This window comes from Pantherophis guttatus, chromosome 4 (assembly GCF_059756535.1).
Source record: "Pantherophis guttatus breed Tessera chromosome 4, ASM5975653v1, whole genome shotgun sequence".
NCBI lineage: Eukaryota > Metazoa > Chordata > Lepidosauria > Squamata > Colubridae > Pantherophis > Pantherophis guttatus.
In genome coordinates, this window is record NC_142066.1 from 115,788,830 (window position 1) to 115,815,722 (window position 26,893).

General features: G+C 37.1%; 2 protein-coding genes across 5 annotated transcripts in view; one reads left to right on the forward strand and one right to left on the reverse strand.

Annotated features, from left to right (window-relative positions):
- Positions 1-15,673, reverse strand: part of OXNAD1 (oxidoreductase NAD binding domain containing 1) — a 28,078-nt gene extending 12,405 nt beyond the window's left edge. Inside the window, exons 1-4 of one of the 2 annotated variants that reach the window (XM_034402669.3) lie at positions 15,200-15,673; positions 12,766-12,910; positions 10,215-10,281; positions 6,101-6,207 (exon numbers count right to left, since the gene is read on the reverse strand). In XM_034402669.3, the coding sequence (XP_034258560.2) occupies positions 6,101-6,207; positions 10,215-10,281; positions 12,766-12,887 (296 nt within the window). In that variant the 5' untranslated portion in view covers positions 12,888-12,910; positions 15,200-15,673. The remainder of the gene's footprint in view (positions 1-6,100; positions 6,208-10,214; positions 10,282-12,765; positions 12,911-15,199) is intronic. The other variant, XM_087892594.1, reaches the window with a different exon arrangement.
- Positions 13,167-26,649, forward strand: DPH3 (diphthamide biosynthesis 3). Of its 3 annotated transcripts, none has more exons than XM_087892595.1 (4): positions 13,167-13,543; positions 16,383-16,564; positions 18,222-18,296; positions 23,185-26,649. In XM_087892595.1, the coding sequence occupies exons 2-4, from the start codon at positions 16,457-16,459 to the stop codon at positions 23,248-23,250; spliced, it is 249 nt and encodes an 82-aa protein (XP_087748721.1). In that variant the 5' UTR covers positions 13,167-13,543; positions 16,383-16,456; the 3' UTR covers positions 23,251-26,649. The 3 variants fall into 3 exon arrangements, with proteins under 3 accessions (XP_087748721.1, XP_034258562.1, XP_034258563.1); XM_034402671.3 differs by lacking the exon at positions 13,167-13,543 and adding an exon at positions 15,500-15,709; XM_034402672.2 differs by lacking the exon at positions 13,167-13,543 and adding an exon at positions 16,126-16,298.
- The last annotated feature ends 244 nt before the right edge of the window (positions 26,650-26,893 follow it).

Below are 26,893 nucleotides of genomic sequence, written 5' to 3' on the forward strand. Positions count from 1 at the left end.
AGTCCGCCAGGACTCCCCCTTCCTGGCAATAGACCGGTTGGAAATGGTCTAAGTTTGAAAAGTTCCACCAGGGTCGTGCCACTCCCCTTGGCATCGCCCCAGCAGCCACCATTTCACTCCCACCGCCGCAGCTGCCGCGCCCAACGTCGCCGCCGCTGCTGGCAGTCCCGAGCTTTTTTCGGGGAGGGGGGCGTCCAGTGGCGCTCTTGCATGCCGCCATCACCCTCACACACCCCTACCCCATCCGGCCGCCGCTGGGGAGACGCTGAGGCAAAAGGTGCCGCCCCAATCAGTTCCAAGCCTCCCGTCTGCGCCGCCATAGCCTCGCGGTGCTCTACGGCTCCAGACAGCCTCACGAGCGGCTCAAAAGAGTCCAAAAGCTCGTAGCAGGCTGTCCTCATGTTTAACTTGCTGGGCCAGGGGCCGTTGGTGGAAATTCGGCCCTCCAGGAATCCATGGGAACACCTACATTGCCCCCAGACGTCGGAGCTTCACCCGCGAGCCGCCATCTTCGAGCATGCGCAAAAACAATAGTATAAGTTCTTGCTGAAGTCCTTCATATTTATTCAAGTAGTTCTTAACTTGCAACCACAACTGAGCCTGGATCTCGGTTGTTGAACAAAGTGGTTGCTATGTGAGTTGTCACAAGACTGCTCATGTAACCGGTTTGTCAATGGCCACAACCCAAGCACTTCCGATTGCAGTTATTATTTATTTATTTATTTATTTATTTATTTATTTATTTATTTATTTATTTATTTATCAATCAATCAATCAATCAATCAAATTTCTATACCGCCCTACTCCCGAAGGACTCAGGGCGGTGAACAGCCAAGATAAAATACAGATAATACAAATATTAAAAAATCCCTTAAAATTATTAAATATTTTGGCCGAAACACAGATTAAAACACCCAATTTATAAAATCACGAATTAAAAATTTAAAAGAGGAGAGTTAGGCCAGGCCAGCCTGCTGAAATAAAAAAGTTTTGAGAGCACGACAAAACGTGCGCAGGTCCGGGATCCTCCGTATCTATGTGGGGACCTCTGCCCCCCTGTCAACACAGACTGCGACCGGTCAGAGAGAAAGGAGGACAACCACCGTAGGACGGTGCCCCCCACCTCTAATTCCTCTAGCCGGTGCAGCATGATACCATGGTCGATGGTATCAAAAGCCGCTGAGAGGTCTAATAGGACTAGGACAGAGGAACAACCCCTGTCCTGAGCCCTCCAGAAATCATCAACCAACACGACCAATGCCGTTTCCGTGCTGTACCCAGGCCTGAAGATATTAAACAAATGCATGGATTATTAAGTGGATGGAGTCCAAGATAAGAGTGTGGATGGGGAAGATTCTGAGGAGGTCCGCTTAGGGAAGCTGAAAATCCAAGTGCCACTGAGAGAGATAGAAAAGGATCCCACTGCATTTAAGGAGTTCAGCTCCTCTCAGCAGGCAGCTCTTTTAGCCAGCCCCGGGATATGAGAATGAGTCCTCTTGGTAGGATTCCCTACTATCTTCTCCATTGACATTCTGGGAAAGTCAGTAGAGAATACTGCAAAGATGGAAATCATATGATTTTGGAGTACTTGGCAAACAGTTATAAGTGTGAACAGATTACCATGTATCTAGATCACACTCAAGTGATCATGGGTGGGGGAGGCAGCATGACATTTAACCCTGGCTGGAAGTGCTCTACAGAGCGTAAAGCATTTTTTCCAAACCATTGTAATTTCAAACAGATATTAACCATGTGGTCATAAGACAAGAATTACCTGTAGTCAGGTTTGGATGCTGAGAGGCAACAATTAAATTTCTTCCTACTGAAATAACTGTTCGGGGAATAACAATGATAATTCACTAACTGATCTAAAATTTCCCATAACAGAAAACTCTGAACAAAATCTTGAATTGGCTTAGGGAGTAAAGCGTAAATGTCTGAATCCTATTAATTTACTGTACACATATTTCTGTTTTCAGTCAATGCAATCAAAGCAGTTTACAATTTTAACATATAAGTAAACAGCCTTATAAATAATATAAAAAGGGAAACAAAGTGAGAGGAAAGAAAAATAAAGTTTTTGTTGTAAACATAAAATTGTAATTGAGTCATAATGGCAAATATACATGGTTAAAAGGTTATTTTGTCAGCAATGCCACAAAACTTGTATTGATAGCATATTCTTAATATGTGAAGTTTCATTTCAAGAATATTACGTTATCATCCAATCTATTTCTACCTGAATCACTTTACAAATGGATAGTTTCCATCTACCAGAGATATGTTTGCCTAGCATTTTCAAAAGTTCAATTTTAATTTTATCAATACTACTAAATTTAATCCAGTCTCTTTAATCTAGTTTTTAAAAATATTTAAGAAAAAGAACTTTCAATTATGTGCAATTATTTATTTGTATTTTATTAACACATTTATAATCCTTATAAATTAATCCATGCAAGCTGCATTATAGTGCCCTCTAGTGAGGAATGATTCTGCCTGTTAAATGTTGTAAAACCAAATTACAAACATATATGAAAGTTCAAATTTAGTACAAAGTGAACTCCAAGTTTAAACTGTCGTCTTTTGACAAAATGTCTTGTTTTACAAATTTGTAACCCAATTAAAAGCCAGCAACCTTGATACCATTTATTTTAGAATATTATTATTGTTTCCTTTATTACTTGAAACTTTGTGGAACCTAAAACTATAGTTAAAACAGATTTATTTACAGAACAAATCACTATAACTCTACTGGCATTCAGAAGTAGAAAAGAAGACTATACAGCAGTGGTGAAATGTAAAATTTATTACTACCGGTTCTGTGGGCGTGGCTTGGGGGGGATAATATGACTGAGTGGGCATGGCCAACTTTTTTTTTTTTTTAACTTTTAAAACCATTTTTTCTACAACCTCTTCGGCTGAAGAGGTTGTTAAAAACTGCTTTAAAGCCTCTGACGATCCCAGCTGACTTGCCTGATCAGAGAGACTTTCTTTTTTTTTTTAAGCCTTTGAAATCCCAGCTGACTTGCAGGCAGAGGCTTTTTTTCCTTTTAAAAACATTTTTTCTATAACCTCTTCAGCCGAAGAGGTTGTAGAAAAAATGCTTTTAAAAGCCTCTGATGATCCCAGCTAAGCCGCGTGATCATCAGAGGCTTTTTTTTTTTACTTTTAAAAGCATTTTTTCGGCCAAAGAGGTTGTAGAAAAAATGCTTTAAAAATTTTTAAAAAAGCCTCTAATGATTGCGCGGTTCAGCTGGGCAATGAGGAGGGGGCAGGGATTTTTGCTACCAGTTCTCCGAACTACCCGCCTCCATTGCTACCAGATTGGACGATCCAGTCCGAACCGGGAGCATTTCACCCCTGTTATACAGGATATGTTTAATGCTTTATACATACAGATTATAATGTTGTATAATTCAAAACCACTAAAATTTTAAAAAATAAACTTTCAATCTAAAAAATGCAGCACATTGGATAATATAATAGCAAAAAATGTATTTATGAATCATTAATGCAGCCTAGGATCATAAAGCAAAAATCCTTTTGAAATATCATTGTGGTCTGAAAATTATTATGTTATTATTTATTTATTTATTTATTTATTTGTTTGTTTGTTTGTTTGTTTGTTTATACATACATACATACATACAAAGATACATACATACATACATACAATTTATTGGCTGCCCTTCTAACCAAAGGAAAACTCTGGGCGGCTTACAGTTACATCGTTTTTGCCTCCATTAAAATGAATCTGCATGCAAAACTTCATTTCTGGGAGCAATCCTCTTGTATTGGACTCCTTATATCTAAATATTGACAGCGAAGAGGTACTCATTAAAATATTAGACTGGAGGCAAGTTCTACTCCATTCTCCACCAGAGCAATTCACTTAGTGTCTTTGGGCCAGTCATTCTCTCTCAATCAAACTTACCTCACAGAATTGTTGTAAGGAAAAATAGGAAGAAGTCTTATATTACCTGAGCTTCCAAGTGAAAGGCAAGATATAAATAAAAGACAGCACTTTTATTTTCATACATGGTGTCCTATCTCATTATGGAGTTCAACAGAAACTCTCTAGTTTCTAAATGTCAAAGTCAATGATTTCATCATCTACATAACCAAATTCAAACGATGTTATTTGCATATGCATGGATGAAATTTAATATGCATTTATTGGGCATAAAGTGCACTGATAAATTGTACTTTTAAATAAATGAAAAGTAATGTTTCCAAGTGACGAATGATCAGACTTTATCTTACTTTTGGTATTTTGCCCCTCATTTGTTTATTTCATTTTCTGGCTTCTTTTTAAACTATATTTTAGTGTAAATACAGAAATATTTGAAAAAAATGTTCATATAAATGAAATTTCAAATTTTATAATATATAATTTTAGTTTAAAATAAAACAAGCAACAGTACTTTTTAGTAAACATACCGTATAAGCAAAGAAATTGAGACAATTTCAGAACAAGTAGTCAGGCAGAAATACAATCTTTACAGTACCACAGATTACTACTGAACACACTGGAACTTTCAATAGTATAATAGGTTCTGTGATGAAATTTCAACAAAGCATCAATTTGTAAAGCATAACCGTAACTATGTAGCTCCTCTGTTGACCGAAATATCCATTGAGGGAAAAAATGTACATGTTTGAAAGAAGAGACCTCCAGCCATTCCATCACAAATGTAAATCTATTAACCTCCCCCCCACCTGCCCCAGTTCTGTTTCTCAGTACTACTCATTTGATCATAAGCAATCTTACTAGCTGCAATGGTGGAACGTTAGCATGCCAAACAGAATTAGAATAATTTAAAAGGAAGATAATGAAAAGAGTAATTATAATTAAAGAACCCAGTTTTCAGTATGATGATTACCAAAACATTTTTGAAGGGTAAATGTTTGCCTAAGAACCAACACGCACAAATTTAGTATGCATCTGTGCACATGTGCAAAAGGTGCTGCAAATTGCTCTACAAACATGAATTATTGCAATCAACATCTTGTTTTCTTGTTCTAAATGCAAAAGACTGCAAAATTAACACTACTAGTAACTCATGCTATTAACATCCTACAGATGAAGTTTTATCTTATAAAACTTACTTGCCAGATGGATTTATAAGAGAAAGTAAAAGCAAAAAAAGAACAAGAAAACAGTGACTAGACTGAAGAATTTGATATAAAATTGTACCTGAATTTTTGAGAGAAAACATTCAGATCTTGAAAAGGTGCATATGATTAAAATAACAAATCGTAATTTTCTTGAATACATGGACAAGAAAAAATACTATCATTCTATTTTTCAAAGATTATATCATTATACAGTATTCTACAAGGCAGTATATATGGAGTCTATCATGATTTTATCCTTTCAGAAACCCTGGGGTGCAGTTTAAACTGAGCAACAATCAGTGGCCAAAATCACAAGTAAGTTCCATGATTAAATCTTCTCTACTTGTTTCTAATCAATATTCTATCCAAATAAGATACTAGAGACTGTAATCCATCCTTCCTTCCTTCCCTCCCTCCCTCCCACCCAGCCATCCATCCACCCCACCCAATACACTGAAAATACCACAAGAATGTAATCCAATGATTAGGTTACAGAGAAACAAAAAAAAAGTAGAACTATTGACTTTTTCTTTCTCAAACAGCAAATAACCTCGCATCTTATTATTTTTGGAAATCCTTTTATTTTCAAGTGAGATTTCTTATGCACATGCTGTTGTTTCTCAATGATACTCACTTACAAATAGTTATATAGCTTCTGACTCTTTGCATTAGCACAAATAAAACAGAATCTCTCTGTAGAGTAGGGAAGATTTAAGGAATGTTTATGTACAACAATTTCAAAGGAGATACAAGGCTAAACCACATGTGAGGAAATTGCTGCAATTGAGATATATTCTATTTGTTTTATGAGGGCAAATCACTTTATTCAAAGGTGACTAAATTAAACATTTGCACGTGCCTGTAATAAACAATAATAATTTGATGTCAATAAAAATTGATAATTTGGGTATAAATGTACCATCAATTTAGAATTTCATTAACTTCTCTTTCTATTTAACACATACAGATCAAAGAATCTTACCATTGTCCTGCCTTAAAAGTAAATTCCTTATCTGTCACTGCCAAACGAAGTCTTTTAACTGTTTCAGATTCATTGCTGATGCCACATACTTTTGCTTTAGAAATAATCTAAAAAGACAAACATTGTCATCATAACTACTATCATTATTTCAGAAAATAAACATAAAATTCAGCACAAAAAATAATTGTTTCTGGATCCTTCGAAGCATGAAGCTCCAATCATGAATTGGGGTAACTGGCTTCTTACACTGCTACTATTATTAGATGCACTATTTCACATTTATACAAATTTTAAATTCTAATCTCATTGCAGATAATGAAGCTGAGTCTTTAACAAGATTAAGAATTCAAAAACAAGTAAAGATAGGGCTTGTTCATTCATTCATTCTTTGTTCATTAATAAATTAATTAATTTCCAATTTTTATGAACATCCCTTCACATATGACTATGGGCAATTTACATAAGATTAAACTCCCACTTTCCTCACCTTTGCCGTTACCATTTTTAGTCCAGAAATCATCTATAAATTTGAAGATCCTTACATTAATCCATTCCTTTATAGCAAAAATTAGAAATTTGTGATATATATAAAGCCGGTTCCAATTTTTGTCCTTTTAACAGAAATACAATATGGCCATTTGTATTCAAATGAGCCTAATACAGCTATTTATTTATTAATCCCAAGAGACTAAAAAAAGGTGGAAAATTCTGATCCAAAGTCTTCTAGCCCAATTTCTGGCATGCCTTTTGCAGCTCTCAGATTATAAACACAAAGTTTAAAAATGCAGCTCTTGCTGAAAAAAGCTGCTTCTTTCCTCTATTCTCAGGGAAGAAAAAAATAAAATCATGATTGAATAAAAAGCATAATTCTAAATAACTACAGACAAAATATTAAAGCAAAATAATTTCCTTTTATTATGTTTTATTAGATATTTATTACACTGGGACCATCCCCAGTCTCCTTCCCCCTCTCAATTTTTCTGACAGCAGTGTTACAAAACAGATTGCATGACTCAAGAGCAGCTACAAGATTCATGGCTGGGTGGGACTTGAACACAAATCGTATGGAACATAGCCAACAATAGCTTTAATATAACTTATAATCAGTCCAGTGATAGCATTTTGTTCTCTTGCTTTCTGCTGTGTTTTCTCTGACTTTCATAGTGTGCCAATCAACTCATCGAATATAATTTGGAATTGTTTCTTAAACTACAGACTGTAATACATACTGTATTAATAGGCCTAAACCTAAAGTTCTTAAGATGAGTTATGTAAGTCCAAAAGTACAGAAAATGTTAAAATGATAAAGTACATTGAACTACAATTATGAGTATTTCCTTTCCCAGCCACAAAAACTGGAGTCCAACAAATGAAATTTGGCTAGCTATGTCTTAATTTAAAACATATGGCAGGAAATGAATTTCTGAATAAAAATAGTTGAGCATTTCTACTGTCTTGTAAAACAACAGTATACTTGCCAAGTAAATGCTACTATACTTTTTCTTATTTTAATAGACTTATTTTTTTAAGAAACAGTTATATTTCTTAATTAGACCTGCTCTCATGATGTCGAATAATGTTCTCCTTAACACAGAAACCCTAGAATAAAAATAAGTCTAACTTTAATATGTCATTATTAACTTATAACTGACTTCTGAACTAATCTTGCACACAATGTTGTTACAAAAAAGTGATAAATAAATAAATAAATAAATAAATAAAATTATTTCTATCCCGCCCTTCTCCTGAAGGACTCAGGACGGTGTACAGCCTATTAAAAGCACAAAGACAGACATCAGTTAAAAATAATTAAAATTATTAAATAATTTTGGCTCAAATTTAAAACCTCAAAAATTTTAAACACCCAATTTAAAAATCATTGATAGCCCGGCCTGGTGGAACAACAGGGTCTTGAGGGCACAGCGAAATACACAGAGGTCAGAGATCTTACGCATTTCTGGGGGTAGTTCATTCCACAGGGCAGGGGCTCCCACAGAGAAGGCCCTCCCCCTGGGTGTCGCCAGCCAACATAACTTGGCTGATGGCACCCTGAGGAGACCCTCTCTGTGGGAGCAAACTGGCTGGTGGGAGGCTATTGGTGGCAGAAGTCGGTCTTGAAGGTACCCGGATCCTATGCCATGGAGCGCTTTAAAGGTGATAATCAACACCTTGAATTGCATCCGGAAGACCATTGGGAGCCAGTGCAGCTCGCGCAGGAGGGGTGTCACGTGGGCACAACTGGTTGTGCCCATAACCACCCGTACGGCCGCATTCTGGACCAGCTGGAGCCCTCCGAGTGCTCTTCAAGGGGAGCCCCATGTAGAGAGCATTACAATAGTCCAGCCGGGAGGTGACAAGGGCGTGAGTGACCGTGCGCAAGGCATCCCGGTCCAGAAAGGGCTGCAACTGGCGAATCAGGAGAACCTGATAAAAAGCCCCCCTGGCCATGGCCGTCATATGCTCTTTTAAAGACAGCCGTGCATCTAGGAGGATACCCAGATTGCGAGCCCTCTCTGTGGGGGGCAGGGATTCACCCCCAATAGCCAGCGATGGCACCAGTTGACTATATCGGGACGCTGGAAGCCACAGCCACTTGGTCTTGGAAGGCTTGTCCTTTTGGTTTTGTACATAATCCCCAAAATATTTGTTTGATTTATACGGCTGCTTATCTTGCCAAAATGACTCTGAATGTCAGAAAATATTTTTGTTCCCAGAGTTTCTAAGAGTTGGAAATGTACATCCCAATGCAGCTCAGGACCACAATCATAAGAAATATTATTCTTCAAATTTTGCAACCCAATGTCTCATATTGAAGAGGCAAAATATGCATATAGGGCACTTGTAAATTAGAATATTCAGTCATTCACTTAATTAGTAATGATCAGAGTTTAAGTCCTTTAAACTCTTGTGTGGCATGGAGACAGGATATTTGCAGGACTTCTCCCTAAGGGTTTCTACTTATCCCATTAGCTTGGTTAGAATGGGCATGCACCAGTTGAAGTGAAGAATGCCACTAGTGAAGCAATGTCACTAGGTGGGTCCTAGGAACTTTCTCTGTCATGGCACTTGTGCTATAGAAGAGCTGCAATACACTCCCTCGCCAAAGATATAGACGGCCCCAACCTTGCCAGTACTTCAGAAGGAATCAAGTTATTAGACCTGGAGCCCTAGCATGGATGTAAGGTGACAATGTCCTTTGAGATTTTCAACTTATGCTTTACAATTGTCAATGCTTTACTGTATACTTTATGTTTGCCATTCAGATTGTTGATAGTTAGATGGTAGCCTAATACATTTTATAAATAAATAGAAAGTGAAACAATCAGTAGTGTTACATCCTGTAGCATCTGGAAATAACAATGTTCTAGTTCGTTCTTTATTTTAGTTACATTTTTAATTTCAATGGCACTTATTTTGTAAGCCGACTCTAGAAGGCTCACAACAACTCATAAAACATTGTCTATTCTTCCCTCAAGTACCAAACTAAAGACCCTTAAACTTCACCTTCATCTTATTCCAATGCTTGGGAGAAGAGCCAGGTCTTCACAGATGCTCAAAAGACTAAAAGGGTAGAGACACTTCTGATCTCCGGTGGGAGACTGTCCAGAGGACTGAGATGGCCATGAAGAAGACACAGTCTAAGGTCCTATCAGATAGCAACATTTAATGGAGGGGACCTGGAGCGTACCCACCTTGTCTAATGTAACAGGATAGGCAAATATCCACAGAGAAATGTGATCCCACAGTAATCTGGCCTTGTGCTATGTGGGTTTTAAGGGTGATTAGCAGCACCCTGAATTGTACCTGGAAAGAAACTGGAAACCAGTGCACCCAGAGGGGTTACTTGGATAAATTGTGGGATTCCCAAAACTATGCATGCCACTGCATTCTACATCACTTGCAGCTTCCAGATGGTCTTTAAGGACAGCTCCATGCACAGGACATTGCAGTAATTCAAAAGGGAGGTAATTAAGATATGGATGACTGTGGAGCAAGTTGCAAAGGATTAAAGATGGAAACAAATGATTATACAGAAGGGTCAAATTATTACCAAATTTATCCAATACCTTCACCATATATAGCACATTTCATGCTCATATACTACAATACTAACCTCATGTCGAAAGTCATTTGCTGTTCTCTCCAGATGATCTGATGATTTTCTTCTAGATTTCATTTTGCTATAAATAAGGCAAATTGAGATGTATCATTACTCAACATAATGGTACAGCTTGAACTGGTCACTGAACACTCTTTTAAATAGTAACTTCAGATTGATTAATCTCTAACCATTATCCTTCCCTTGAACTGACAAAAAAATATGTAATTGCCTACTGTTTTCAACAGCAATTTGGTTGCATTATTTGGAGAGTTTAAATTAGTGCCCAGCAGAGGTGGGTTTCAACAGGTTCTGACCAGTTCTGGAGAACCGGTAGCGGAAATTTTGAGTAGTACGGAGAACCGGTAGTAAAAATTCTGACTGGCTTCGCCCCCATCTATTCTCTGCCTCCCAAGTCCCAGCTGATCGGGAGGAAATGGGGATTTTGCAGTATCCTTCCCCTGGATTGGGGAGGTAATGAAGATTTTACAGTATCCTTCCCCTGCCATGCCCACCAAGCCACACCCACCAACCATGCCACGCCCACCAAGCCACACCCACAGAACCGGTAGTAAAAAATGTTGAAACCCACCACTGGTGCCCAATATCTAATACTTAGAAATGCACTGCTTCTGAACAAGAAGGCTTTATTGCATTATTAAGGCTTGAAGACGATCCATTATATTTTCTGAATCTTTTTTAAAAAAACCAAATCCTATTGACCCAGTTTATATTAATGAAGCAGAATGAGTTGTTAAAAGAGAAAATCTGTATTCTTCAATCAAGCTTAGGTACTTTTTAATAATTTTATTATCATAAGTCCTAATATTAGTTCTTGTTCAGTTAATTACTCATTTTTTAAGTAGTCTTTGCTTTGTACAATTATGGGCTGGATCATAAGAACAAAGAAGAAAAGAATCAAGAAAAGTCAAACAATATACATATCTATATCTTTTCTATATCTAATCTAATTTAATATCTAATTTAATCTAATCTATATCCATATATCTCACCATCTCATTTCATTGCATATACAAATAGTTGTGTGGTAAAGTTAAAACCACAATTGGAACTAGAATTTTCATTGTTAATTATTGTAGTTATAAGTTGAATTGGATTCTATTTCACAATTTTTACAGTAGTCTTAAATAAATTATGAGATCATTAAGCAAATTGGGGAAAAAAAAGTTGCAAACATATGACCAAAGGATACTGTAACCAGTGGTAAATGGGAGCTGATCATTAAGCATCCCAACTGCAATCAAGTGTCCACAGAGATGATGCAAAGGACATTAAGTATAAGTCCAGGTCATGTTACTTTTTCTGAGGCCATCGTAACTTTGAACCATCATTAATCAAATGGTCATAAGTAAAGGACTACTTATAAACCTCTTTTGTTAAGCAGTAAATCTGTTACTAATCATATTTATTACATGGTGCCATGTTTTAACCTCAGAAAGTAATTTATTATGTCTGCCCATAGTAATTTCAGAACCTTCATCTCCCATTTAATCATGCTTTAAATACTGAAAAACTGTACTAAACAATTCAATAAAACTGCTTCATTCCAAACAAGATACGCTTATAACAGGACTAAAAAATAACAATTTGTGAGCAAACACTATAATACTACCTAGTTACATGTACTAAAAAAAACCCCACAATTTACTTGATTGTTTTAAATATACATGCTTATTAACTGAGCTGTATAATTCTGAACAAGACCAAAAAATGTTCTGATGGAAGAAAAACCACTTACTTTTAGAAGATGTACCCGATCCACACAATCTTCATAAGCAGACCCCCCAAATAAACATTATTATCCTCAAGAATACTTTTTGCCTTCTATGAATTTATCATATACATTTTAAAATATAATAGTTCTACCAGTTAAAATATAATAGCTCTACTATTAAAATATAATAGTTACATCAGTTTTGGCTGATAAACTATAGCCGTTACTGAAAGCTACTACTACTAGGCTACAACTTAAAATAAGACCGCTGTGAAGAGGATGCATAAACTAGAGTTAATTCAGAATTCTAACCATTTAATTACAAAAAGAAACTGTCACTCACTTTGAATGCTCAGATCCAAAATACACAAAACAGTCCGTCCATCCCCATCCCTATCTTCTCTTCAAAGAAGATACATCAGGCTATGATCAATTCATTTTGCAACATCTTCCCTATTGTCTGAATGACATCAAACAATTTTTTTTTTCAGAATCAGGTCAAGCCACTTTTGTTTTGCAAATCAGTTAAACTGGTGCCTTTAGCTGCCGTTTAAGAACTTTGTCTCCTTCCAATTTATAGAGGAAGATGGGAATTCCATTGCAGTGTTTTTACTAATACAACATCCTATTATTTGCTTTATAATTTGTTTTAATAAACTTGAAAAAAATCAATTAATTTAAAATTATAGCCCTAAAATCAGCCTGTTGATCAACATTTCATTATAGAAGATGACAGTTAGCAACTAATTCTTTATTCAATTTTTAAAGGAAAGTAATACCAGTGTTATGTTAATATTTTCATTTTCACAGTAATAATATTTGATAACTTACCCATTTATTGTACAGTAGTTTATAGCTGTCAGTCTTAGGCACAAGTATGAAGAACAGCAGGGAAGAATTCTACTGGCACTTTTCATTAATATAGGCAAACCAAAAGCTGTTGAATATATCATAATTTTTTTTATATTAAATATTCCTGTAAAGGCAAATTAAAATAATATTTGCATCTGTTTTTCAATAAACAATGTCAAACAGCCCAGTTGTAAACAAGCACACAAAGTATCACAAGAAGTATTTCTTTGGCACTAAGCTTCACAGAAAATAAATGAACTTCTGGACTGCTGCTGACATCATAGAAATATATATGAACCACTATTCACATCATAAAGATCATATCCCTCTCAATCTGTGGCTGTTTCAAAGACACCCAAGCAGGAAACAATATTCATGTCATACATGGCATACTACAATTTGTTGACTACTAAGCTATTTGTTGGGGGGGGGGATCAACATCAAATATTAGACCCAAAGAAACTAAAAAAGAGGGACGATGTAGGCCAGTTAGTAATATTATTAGTCCTGATATGACACAATCATGTCCCAATGAACCCTGACTGAGATTTCCTTTCATATCTGTGATGAAGTAGATTAAGATCTCTGAAGATTTAATTGTAAGCTTCTTTTTATTTATTTATTTATATCCCATCTTTATTATTTTTACAAATAACTCAAAGTGGCAACATATTCAACAAACTTTCCTCCTATTTTTCCCACAACAACAACCCTGTGAGGTGGGTTGAGTGTGTGTGACTGTGCCAAGATCACCCAGGTAAGCTTTCATGGCTAAGACTGGATTTAAACTCATGGTCTTCTGAGTTCTAGCCTGGCGCCTTAATGACTAGAGTAAACTGGCTCTTTTAAAGTTCCCCACAGTTCCTAATATTTTAATTTATTACATTAATTTATTACATTATGTACATTATTATAGTAATCATTTTAGCACTTTGCTTATTATAGCAATACATAAGAACTGTACTGTACTATACAAATAAGAATTTGTTCCCTTTTCCTGTGTATCTGTAACTAACTATTTGTAATGAACAATAGTGACATCTGCTGGCACCTAAAATCTCTTGTGCTAAAACATTTCAAACATCCACTTTGAGCAATTAAAACTTTCCCAATGTTTATTCTTCTGACACCAAATAATATTGGAACAATACTATTTGGGTTTCTATGTGACTTCTTAAAACCATAAATTTGTCTGGATTCCCATTATAAATTAAGTCATGGAACATTCCCTTCTTCCTGGTTGTTTTCTTGAATTCCCAATCTATTCTACAGCTTTGGCATTTCCTGATGACCTCTCATGTAATAATCAGGAACTTAGTTTTTATTGGTCAATTATGTGCTGCTGCAACTGTTCCCATTACAAAGGGCTAATAAAGTGATATTTTGATATACATAGAATAACCTTATACTTTCCACTCTAAAAACTACCAACTTCAAAAATCCTGTTTCAGTGTAACAATTCTTAGATTACACAATATACTAAGCAAAAATGGAATTTGCTTGCTTGTGACTTAGTATGCTCTGCAGGCTCAGCCATTGTGATTGGTAAATGATGGTTAATGATTTACTGTACTGCTGGAACCCAGTCAATTGGATTTTAACCATAATTAGGCAAAATACGATCTAGGATGTTGTATAGCCACTGTCTTAAAGTCAGTACTATTCTTGTTAATTATGACTGACAAAAGTTGAATTCTGAAGTATTCTGAAGGCACCAGACTGCCTAACCATTTTTTTTAAAGAATAGAATAGAATTCTTTATTGGCCAAGTGTGATTGGACACACAAGGAATTTGTCTTGGTGCATACGCTCTCGGAGTACATAAAAGAAAAGATACATTCGTCAAGAATCATAAGGTACAACACAACATAGGGAAACAGTCAATATATCTGAATATATTCATTAACAAGTGGAAATTAATGTACCGGTAATCATTTCTGAACATCAGTGGTAATTTCTTCATCCTACATTAGAACAAATGATACAAATTCTACAAATCTGCTAATATAATGGTAACATTTTTTCCCAGTTACATTTGGTTAATACATAACTTCCCTGTTGCTAATTTTAAAAGAGTCCTTCTAGCATTGGCAATTCTATTTTAAGACCAAAATCTAAACAGAAATTTTGAAAAGGATAAGACTCCCTGGAAGAGCTGCATTAAATGGAGCAGAGAATGGCTTTCACCTTCATAGCTTAGCTGATTCTTTTGGAAAGGAATGAATGAAAAACCAGACAGGTAATTAGACTATAAACAGATTAATTGGGCTTTCTTAAGCCACTGCTGCCTGAGGATGATTGGATCTGCAGTCCAGTACACAGAAAAGTCGCCTCAAACTGTCAGAAGGCTCGAAGAACTGGAACAGATCCGGGCTGCCTCTGGGCCTGTCCATCCATCCTTCGTCCGACTCACCTCACAGGGCGAGACTTGCCCAACAGGGTATTCATTTCATAAGCAGATTTTACTTAACGGGGTCCAGCTTCTGTTTTTGACCGTGAACCCTCAATTCTTCATTATGGATTAAGCCTTATTTTAGACAGATGATCTCCCTTTTCTCTTCAGCACCGGGGGCTTTGACAGATGGCATTTATTTCTCCAGCGCTTCCTTTGAACGTCGCTCCTTCCAGCTAAATTCCAGCCTAACTACCGTACTTCATTTAGAAGCCAGCAATAACACTCCAGCCTCTTCCTCAAAGTCGTAAGGAAATAACCGGCATCCGGAGAAATTCAGCGAAAACGGTCCCTAAAAAACGACGCACCGTTCCATCTCTGATTCGGGCACTTCCGGTTTACATAATTCGTGCTTTTGCCGGTCTATGTGTCCCCCCCCCCCTTTTTTTTAAAAGAAACTTATTTCATGCTTTTTATGCCTAACTCTTAAGACAAGCGAATAAATGGGACCGTTTCTACAGAGGAGACAAGGTCAGAGCTACATTACTGTGGGCTCAATAGTAATGATCGGGGGGGGGGAAGACCGTCAGACATGGAAGTGAAAAACAGCAGCTTTTAGTTTCAAGAAAAGGAAGAAAATGCATATCATTGATTCTTCATCTCGGCAACTTTAAATTATGTGGACTTCAACTCCAGAATTGTTGGCTAAGAAATTGTGAAAGTTGAGGTCCACATATCGTAAAATTGCCGAGGATGAAGAAAACGCCTCTTTAGTTTCTAGTTCTATAATTTAGGGGTCGGATTATAGGAATCGTTTGTTATTACGTAAACCAGAGTTCTGGTTTGCTGCTCGTCCCCTCCCCCTCCCCTCTCGCCCCAGCAAGAACGTTATCCGCCCTCTTCAACCTGGAGTCTCATTGGTCACTTACTTTTTTTTTTTTTTTGACGGAATGACACCGCCCTTCGAATCCATAAGCAACGGATACAGGGTTTCTTTCTTTGCGTCGTTTTACAGCTCTATATTTTTTTTATCTTTAGTACGAGTTCTACCTCGCTCTTTCTTATTGGATATCATTCCACGAGAGATGTTGTCAAATCTCATTATCTTGAATGCTTATTGGTTAGAAATTATTCGTGGCTTCAATTCGGAACAAATAAGGTGATGCTGAAGGTTTAGACTTTTTTTTTGTTTTTTGTTTTTTAGTGCCATTGCCGGTTTTCCTGGACACGCGGCGCTGGCTACATTTGACGGGGAGGGACAGAGAATCGCGCTGCGACATGTCCGTTTTCCACGACGAAGTGGAGATAGAGGACTTCGAGTACGATGAGGATACCGAGATCTACAGCTATCCGTGCCCCTGTGGAGACCGCTTCCTTATTACGCGGGTAAGAGGATAAGCGAGCCACTCATTTCTATGTACAAGAGACATTGCATGTTTACTTGAACATATCTCACCTTAGAATACAGCCTCAAAATACAGATTGTTCTTGACTGCTCGTCATGTGGGAAAATAGAAAAGCGAATATAGGCAGCCATCAAGCCTATTGCCTTTCCGTCTTCCTCAAGTTAGACTCAGAAGCATTGTTTTTCAAATGAGCAACTTTAAGATGGATGGATTTCAACTCCCCAAATAGCCAGCAGGCCAAGTTTGATAAACATTGCTTTAGCGCTTTCCAAACATGTTTGGACTCCAAGCACTCCTGGATTAGGATTGGGGAGGTTGTATCCAGTATATCTAGAAAGTGCCCAGTTGGGGAGGGGCTGATGTGTCTTCTGTGTTCAGTCAAGGTGAATTATAAAATATTTTAATAATTCATTGCAACTGAGAGAGATGTTCAAACATAGCCAGTGGCAACTTGGTGCTCTGATAATAGGGCGAGGCAGACCAGATATAATCTTATTAAATTTAAAAGAAAAAAGATTGATAAGCCTGAGAAGCTTTGGATGGACTGAAGCAATCCATCCTAACCTTGGTTTAAAAGTCATGACCTGAAGTTGAATCTTAGCACAACATTAAATCATTTAATACAGCATTAAATAATGTAGACTTGATGTTCCTGAGGCAAGGATAGACATTCTTCAGCCTTAAGGGAACTATTGTGGTATTTAATGCTCTTTTCCAAGTTGAAAGATGGTTGAGTCCATCCAAGGAAATGGCCACATTTACCCAAGCTGTGGATTTCAGCACTATGATTTTGGGAAATAATTTGTATGGCTATGGTTGAAAAGATAAAAATTCATTTCTGATCATAGCAATTTGAGATCTATTATTAGTTCCCTTCTGATGAACATATGCCCTGAGCTAAACTTAGAAAAGTGTCTAAATATCTGAACTGCTGAGATCTCAGATGGTAGAAAGAATTAAGTTTTTAACTGTTTTTTAGAATTAAACTTTTAAATCAAACCTATATAAATATGTTATGACAGCCTTTATTGGACATTATCATGGTAAGTATGACCAGCAAGAAACCTTTTTTCAGAGAAGATAATATTGAGAATCACTCAAACAAAATACTCTGAAGGATATCTGCCACCTAAAGCAGTGCAGAATTTGTCAATAAGTGGATTATTGAGCTGAGCTCATGGCCTTTAGGGGAAAATTTAGTGGAATTTTGTTTGGAGTTTTTTTCTCTTGAGAAATCCAAAACAAAATTGAGATTGAGATTATATATAATAAATTAACATTTCTTTTCTCACTCTTTCTTGAGTGCTCAACCAGTTGTAATATTGTGCAGATTCATAGAAGACATCTTTAGAAATCAAAATACTTAGATTTTAAGGTGAATAAAACATTGCTTTTTGGCAGAAAAATTAGCTTATGGACAGTTGGATCTGGATCCAAATACAGCTTTGGATATACCCTGATATTCTACCTATTCAAATTTTAACAGGAAGTGTTCAGTGAATTGAGATCCCATACAGTTGTGAGAAGTGTTGTGTTATTTCAAAAGTATCTAGCAGACAGGACTTGGATTTTGCCATCTTTTTACACATTAAATAGCATGCTTTATTAAGGGGTCAAATTCTTATGTATTATTGCAGGAAGATCTGGAGAATGGGGAAGATGTGGCGACCTGCCCAAGTTGTTCACTTATAGTCAAAGTGATCTACGACAAGGTGAGGAATGAGCAGGGGTGGATGTTGTACTTGTTTTAGACTGTTTTCACAGATGGTGACATTTTATTTATTCAAGATCAGTAACCAGCAAAGATCATCCAGAGTCATTGGGAGTTAGGTGGCATATAAATTTATTTATCTATATATATAAAAGCCAAATACCACTCACTCATCACGAAATCTCCAGAATGGTAAAGCCTACAAACTTGAAATTTGGCACGTATGTCTCTTGGCTTCTAGGTACTCGCTAAGAAAGGATTTTTCGAAATGATCATCAGATAATTAGTATTTCATATACAGTATTATATTCACATGCTCTGATGCTAAGGAGTTAGACATTCTACTGCCCCTCCCCACCTGAAAAGAAGTCTGTTTCAACTGCCAGTTGCCTTATATTAACCCCTCTCCTCCTGAAAAGAACTCTGTTCCAATTGCCAGTTGCCTCACATTGCATTACCTCAGTTCAAACTGGCAGACGTTCCACTCCTTCACTCAGGAGCGGTCTGGGGCTCCTTTAAATCCATAAAATACATCTGCAAGTATATTAACAAAGGGTCTGACCAGGCATCATTCACCATTGAAGATCTGGACAAGGTACGAAGCAGGACGATACATCAGCAGCTCTGAAGCATCCTGGTGCATTCTCTGCTTCTCTATTCACGAAAGGTTTTCTCCTGTTATGCACCTTGCTGTATATCTCGGAAATGGCCAGAGAGTTTATTTTACTGAGGACAATGTTATTGAGAGGATCAATAACTCTCCAAAAACAACACTTCTGGCCTTTTTTGAACTGTGCAAAGTTGATGCTTTTACAAGGATCCTTTTATATTGCAAAGTTCCAATTTACTACATATGGAAAGGCAACTAGTTGTGCAGGAGGAAACAAGGAAAGCCTGTACCAGGTTATCCGGATGTGAAGAAAGATTAGGTTTTGGGTAGAGTGTACACTGTCCATCCCGGTAATGATGAGTTCTACTACCTATGCCTCCTCTTGCACGAGATCCGTGGCCCCATGTCATTTACTGCCCTAAAAACTGTGGCAGGGGTCCTTCAACCAACATTTAAAGCAGCATGCAGTGCACTTGGCTTGCTGGAAGATGATGCTCATTGGGACCGCACTCTGGAAGAAGCCTCCATCTCTGACTTTCCTAACAAAATCTGTGAGCTGTTTGCCATCAAGTTGGTTTTCTGCCAAGTTGAAGACCCCCTAAAATTGTGGGAGAAATACAGAGGCAGTCTTGTGGAAGATGTTACACAGCTAATGGAGAGAGATTGTGGAGATGCCCAACTGGTTCTCCAAATTGTTTACAACCAATGCCTTATCCTTCTTGAGGACATTGTTACATTCATGTTGGGTAAAACAATCCTACACTTCAGATTTCCACCACCTTCATGAGAGCAAGGAGCCATTGTCAGCAACTGTCAATATCTGAGTGAACTGTCTTATAATAACGTTCAGCTGACAGAACCACTTGCTGTGAATGTTCCAAAATTAAATCAAGAACAGAGGAAAGCCTATGATGAAATCATGCAGAGTATTGCTTCTGATTCTGGGCAGTTCTTTCTTGACGCTCCTGGTGGCACTGGCAAAACGTTCTTGATCAATGTGTTGCTGGCCAAAATTGGGGGCGGAAGGAAGCCTTTGCTGTTGCTTCCTCAGGAATTGCAGCTACCTTGTTCGACGGAGGCAAGATGCTCACTCTGCCTTCAAATTATCTCTCAACCTGAATCATTCTGAGTGCACTTTGTAACATCTCTAAGGAGAGTGACATGGCTCAGGTGCTTCGAGAAGCCAAAGTTATTGTGTGGGATGAGTGCATCATGACTCACAAAGGAGGTACTGAGGCTCTAAATAGGATGCTTCAGGGTATTAGGGACAGCAATCATCTTATGGGTGAAGTTATGGTGCTTTTGACTGGTGACTTCAGATATACGTTGCCTGTTGTGCCATGAGGAACATATACAGATGAAGTCAAGGCCTGTCTCAAGTCATTCATCTTTATGGCCTAATGTCAAAGTCCTGTCCTTGAGAGTTAACATGCGTGTCCACTTTCAACATGATTTGAGGGCAGAAGAGTTTTCTAACTTATTACTTGATATTGGTGATGGCAAGCTTTTGGAAGAGGAGGGAAAAGAACTATTCCAAGTAATCATTGCGATGTTGTGAGAGATTTGATCAGCTTGATTTACAGAATATAACCCAACATTCATCAGGCTGGAGTGGATTGTGCTTCATGGCTGAGGGAAAGAGCTATTCTCACTCCATCTACGCCATCACCATTAATAAGGCACAGGGACAGACTCTGAAAGTGGCTGATGTGCTTCTGAGATGTGATTGTTTCTCCCATGGCCAGTTGTATGTGGCGTGCTCCAGTTCACCTGACAGCCTGGTCATCCTCCAGCCAGAGAGCAAAACCAGGAATGTTGTTTACAGGGAGGTCCTGAGCAATTCATCTGAAGGACGAATTAAAAGTCTATGCTATGCAAGTTATTAGCCTGGCTACGTAGACAAAAAAGCCACAGTTGCTGGTGGGATTAAAGGACTTAAACCCATCTATTTTATTTATTTATTTATTCTTTATTGGTTCGATTTATATGCCGCCTTTTCTGGAGACTCAGGGCAGCTTACAATGTGTTACGCAATAGCCTTCATACTTTTGTATATACCTGCTGGGTAGAGCTTTCGGGCCCTCCCAAGTGGTGTTCTTTTTTATACAAAATCAGTTTATTTCCCCCACAAACCGGGTCCTCATTTTACCTACCTCGAAAGGATGGAAGGCTGAGTCAACCTTGAGCCTAGTGAGATTTGGACTTGCAGTAATTGCAGGCAGCTGGTGTTATTTAACAGTGCTTTAGTCTGGTGCGCCAACAAGGCTCTTGTTATTGTTTTATTGTTGTTAGATTTACAATAATGTCTTATTATGTAGCAGAAACTTAGCATACCATCTCTAACAAAATAATACAGTGCCTTTTTTAACTACTCATTAATTTTCAAGATTTAAGTGTCACTTTATCAAGCCCAATCACATAGTTTCGTAGCAAAGCACGGGTATCCAGCTAGTTTATCATATAGCCACAACATTTAAATGATATATAATAACTGGCCAAATACAATGAGCCATAAAATATATTTTTTGCTGGGTCTGTTGGATCTGTGGTTGATAGATGTTGGAGAATTCATTCTTGATTAGCAGAAGTATTGTGCTTGTTTTGCAGTTCATTTAGTTTTGTGAATGATTTGAACTCCACACACTGTTTCTTGAACATCTAATGTTAACTAATTTGGATAGATGACCGTTATAATCAAAGTAGAATAATAAGGAGCAGGGCTCATTGTCTGGTCAGAGATCAACTATAAAAATGAGCACTTCATTAAATAAATGCTGTGAGGTCACAATATAATTGATTATTGTGTTCCCCAATATGTGAGTTCTCCTGAATTACTTTTCATTACACTATTTAATATGCAGAGCTAACGATCCCTAGCAAGCTGTGTTAAGCTTTGATTTGCTATGTTCATTCCCAAGTTCCTGTGGTGTCTCACCTTACTATCCAAATATCCCTTAGAGGGAGAGAGGTATTTTCCAAAGCAGGAGAAAAGCATTGCATCAGTGGAGCCAATTCTGGCATTAAATACCTGTAACAATTAGGGCTGCGTTTGTGTGTTCCCAAGTGATGGAATGAAATGTTGCAACTTAATCTAAAGTATGTTGGTTAAAGAAAGCAGGAAGAAGGAAGATAAACATTGCCAGGTAAGAGATTTTGATTGGTAAAATAATAGAAAGTCAGATTCTCATTTGATTGAAGCTGAGTGATTTTAACACAAAATTGTTTATAAACAGGATGCAAAGATTCCATAAGTCTGGCTCAGGATGCTCTCAATGTGGCTTCTAAAGAGTGTATAGCAGACTTTCATTAATTCTGCTGAAAAGCTTGAAGGACCAGCTTCTCTTAAAACCATGTCTGCAATAGCATGGTTAAATCGGATGAATTAGGTTCAAGAAAGAGGAATTGCCCATCTTGGCTTCTTACCCATTAGTATTCCAAGAAACCAAGAACAGTCCCTCAAAATTTGTTTTCAGTCAATCTGTGAAGGATCTGAATAGTTCAGCTGTCATATCTATAGTAGATGAATCATCTTGTACAATAGAAAGATAAAGCAAAGATAGGTCAACAGTTTCTGTGTCTTTTGATGGAGAGTAGATCCTAATAGAATGATATCAAAGCAGAAAATGGTTGCATTCTTTAAAGCATTGATGGAATAACTGAGGTATTAAAGAAAATACATATTTATCCTAGTCAGTATAGTCTGAAGTGAAATGACTTGAGCTTACAGTCTGAAGTTAGCAATGAAGAAGGCTTAGCAAATATTGCATAAATCCCTAGAGTCCCATCTACCTAATTGATTGTTTTGATATGTATATACAGTTATAATTTGTTAATTATAGATTCAATATAGTCCAGTCAAGACATTCAGTGAATAATTAATACCACTACTCATTTTATCTTATCTGCTTCAAACCTATTTGAATGATTTCACCTGTCATCACTTGATAGTTATGAAATACTGTAAGAGGTTGGTAGAGAAGATGATGATGATGCACAAAAGAATTTTAGTAGAAATAATATTGGGGCAGTTTGCTGCTTGTGCCTTTATAACACTGAACTGGTTTGTTTTCCCATGGTATTAAGTGGTCTCTTTTTCAGAGATCTTGTTTGTATAACAATATTTTTATCAGGAAATTATTTTTTGCTATTAAAATAAATGATTCATTATTTGGATGTTGATATTTAATTAATACCAGCCTTATATTAATACATATATAGTATATGTGTGTATTTATAATACATATGTTAATATATGATTGTTATTTTTTTTTAATTTCAGGAACAGTTCATGTGTGGCGAAGAAATCTCACCACTTACAGAAAGCAAAAAATTAGTTAAATGCTGATAATCATTGAAGAAATCATGCTCTTCTTGAATAGCGTGGCAACAATTGGACAGAAAGGACACCTGTTCTGAAAACTTCATGCTTTATGCTTTAATAATTTATTGCTTACCAGCAGCTACTTCAATTCAAAGATGAATTGATGTGGTGAAAAAAACTATATTTATTTGGGCAAATAAGTGATATTTGAAAGTAGTGAATAATCTATCAAATTTAAGACTGCACATGAAGATGGTAGACATGCATTTGGGTATCAGGAATGCTTGTTGAAAGCTTCTATTGAATCTGGACTCTTTGATTCTTCTGACTAAATACAAAATGTAAACTACTGGTTTTGTATTTTAACAAAGAAAAACTGCAGCTTTTTTAAAAAAGGAGACAGCAAAATACAAACCTTCAAATTACCATAATATGCACCATCTCTTAATTAACTGGAACTATAGGCTTGTTGAAAAACACAGTTTGTAGTTGTTTATGAAAGACTACTAGATAAAGAGCCATGATGTCTCAGGAGAGGAGTGGTATTCCAGAAACGGAAGGCCACTGCAGAGAAGGTTTGCTATCTAATCCATCCCCCACGTATTTGTTCCATATGAAGGTATGATATTCTCAACAGCCTTCTCTGGATAACTGTCATGCTCACTGACTTGGGTAATATCAAAGAGCAAAAACTATATAGATTTCATTAATTAAGATATCATTAATGTGAATTTTAGGATAAATGCAGAATTTTGGAAACAGGAATTTTTTGCCATTATTTAAACTGAATTCATTAAGATGGAATCTGAATGATTTGAAATTCCTTTTCTTAGGTTTCTTGCTATCTTAGCTGAATTGCTGTTTATAAAATAAACTGCCAAGAGACCCTCTGTCTCTTGTTAAATCCACTCCCCACAATCTTTCCCACTAACTGGCTGAGCAAGTAAATTCAATTTTAACACACCATTATTTGATTTATCCTTTATACTACATTTAAAATAACTTTACCACTAATAGGGAGCCCTCTGACTTGAGTGAAGAATCCACTGATAACCAGTGCAGCAATATTAAAAACAGTGTTGCTTTTAACTGCTATATACCAACTGCACTTTTCTTATTGTCTCAAAGGTAGCCTCACATAAGAGTATGTAGTAGAATCCAGCTGCAGTAATTAGGTGTGTTACTTATGTCAGTCCACTCTAGTCATGTAGAGTTGTAAACATAAACTAAAGTCCCTGTCATAGCATCCACCTGATGTTTGAAGCAGGGATGACTACAGTTCAAAAACATCCCTTGGTGGAAGAATATAAAAACCTGAATCAATACCAGGACTAATATTAGCAGATTGGCTGGATATTTACTCATGACTAGTAACTCTGTCTTGTAGGATTTAATCTCAACTTGTTTCTGTCTGTCAACTTGTTTCTGTCTCCATCCAGACCCTTACAGTCTCTAGACAAGTTCAGAACTTTAATGGTATCTCCAGCTCCTGGGGTGATGATGCAAATTAAAAGTAATCAAAGTACTGATGAAAATTGATCCTGAAGTGATATTTTCCAGTAGTATTATGTAGAAATTTAACAATTTCTAGGTGAGAGCACTCAGACCTCATATTGGGATTCCATGAACTTGAGCACTTTCTCTATGATCTCTGACTAAAATTGCAGTTCAGATAGGAGCACAGCAATGGAATCTCCAGTTCCCAACCCTTGTAGATGGTCCAGAACAGTGATGGGTTGCTACTGATTCACCCTGGTTCGGGCGAACCTGTAGCTGTGGCAGCAGGAGGCTCTGCCCACCTGCATGGATGCTTCTGTGCATGCACAGAAGCGTCACACACGCATGCACCCACAAGCAAACTGATAGCGACGGGATTTGCAATCCTATACTGGTCCAGAGGGACACCATGTTTCATTGTATCAATTGCTGCTGAAGAATTAATAGGATCCAGGAAGTTCACTCAACCAGTCTAGGGTTCATCAGAACTAAATGAATCTTGATCGGCAAAAGGCCCAGATAATACATTTCTTCCAAGATCCTCTCGAGTTGATTTGCTGTCACCTTAATAAGCTTCCCTAAAAAGTTGAAAACAAGATAAAATTTATCAAGCATAACTTGGTTCAGGTATATTCAAGACAAGATCCACTACTGCATTTATCAAGGCAGGCAACATTATTGCCTCTCAAGCATTGGTTACTTCCTTGATTCCATTCTCAGCTTGCCAGATCACCCAAAAGACTTGGGAAAGTTGTGGCTCAAGCCCAGTGGCAATGGAATTAAAACTAGAGAACCTATTCAGACCAAGGCCCACAGTCCAGCATTTGTTTGTTTCAGTGGCCAGTCAGATAGCTCTGATTGGAGATACATAGTCCTCCCACTATTACTCACCAAGAACTGATATATGGAAGTAATACTGAACCTTGGGGATGAATAATTCCTGATAGATGTGTCTCCCAGTATTTTCTCCAATGCTCTTATAAAGCTATACTAATCACTATAGCATAATCTTATATTTTATTACATATTCTGTAGTAGTAAGGACTCCCGGTGCTCCTTTTCACACTCTTTGTAGCAGGCTGGCGATAATAAGTCTCTTCCAATGCGCACCATAGTGACTATCAGCCAGGAGTGTGTGAGTCTGAAGAACAGGTACTCTACCTAAAACACCACCTTAGTTTGAATGTGTTGTATCAAAAATAACCTTTATGGAAAAAGTTACAAATACATTGTGGTTTTGAATAAATGTGGTTTCATCATAGAAGCAATACATTAAGGAGGGGATATCTTATGTAAATAGTATTGTTCCCTTACAAGAACAATATGTAGAAATGAACAGTTCAGCCTTCCCCAAATGCCAGTAAGCCCCATATCCATTTATCTTTGGCAGTTACCAGAGCATTTTGAGAACATACTTGGCTGCTGCTGTAATTGTGCACCAAGAAAGTCCTTGGTGCACATTATCCACAATCTGCCAAATTTCTATGATGTGGCTGTTAAGGGACAGTAGCTTAACAATATAGAAAACTATTTGTGTAAAAGATAAAGGTTGTATATGAGTACGTGGTTGTGTATGCATCCTCTTCTAGAATTACAACAGAGTGATAAACTAGGGGTTATTAATTAACATTAACAAAATTTGACTAATGAAAACTGATCTCATGTAGCTATGGAATTATTAGTGTAGAGAAAAGTATCAACAGGTTCATTAGTAAACCAAATTGTGCCCTATACCCACCCACAGAAGAGCCCAATGCTAGCTATCTCCGTAAGGAAGTGAAAATGGGAAAGGGGGATTTTTTGTGTGTGTGAACTTGATAGAAAGACAAGCATCCATTTCTCTGCATGCTTCAGTTTTGACTATTTTTGTACTGATATACCAAGCTGCCTTTTGACAATGGGTTGTAAATAAACAGCTTTTTGGAAGACCAGACTTTCTTTTATTCCAACAACATTGCTGCACATGCTATATATGCTTGATTTCAGAGAAAAAATACTACTCTTCAGTGGCTATACTTCAATGATACTTTAACATCAAACCTCACTTGAGAAATAATATATTTTTTCATTAAACTGTGACTTTCACAGTGATAAGAACACAAAACTTCAATTATAATAATAATAATAATAATAATAATAATTTTATTTCTATACCGCCCTTCTCCTGAAG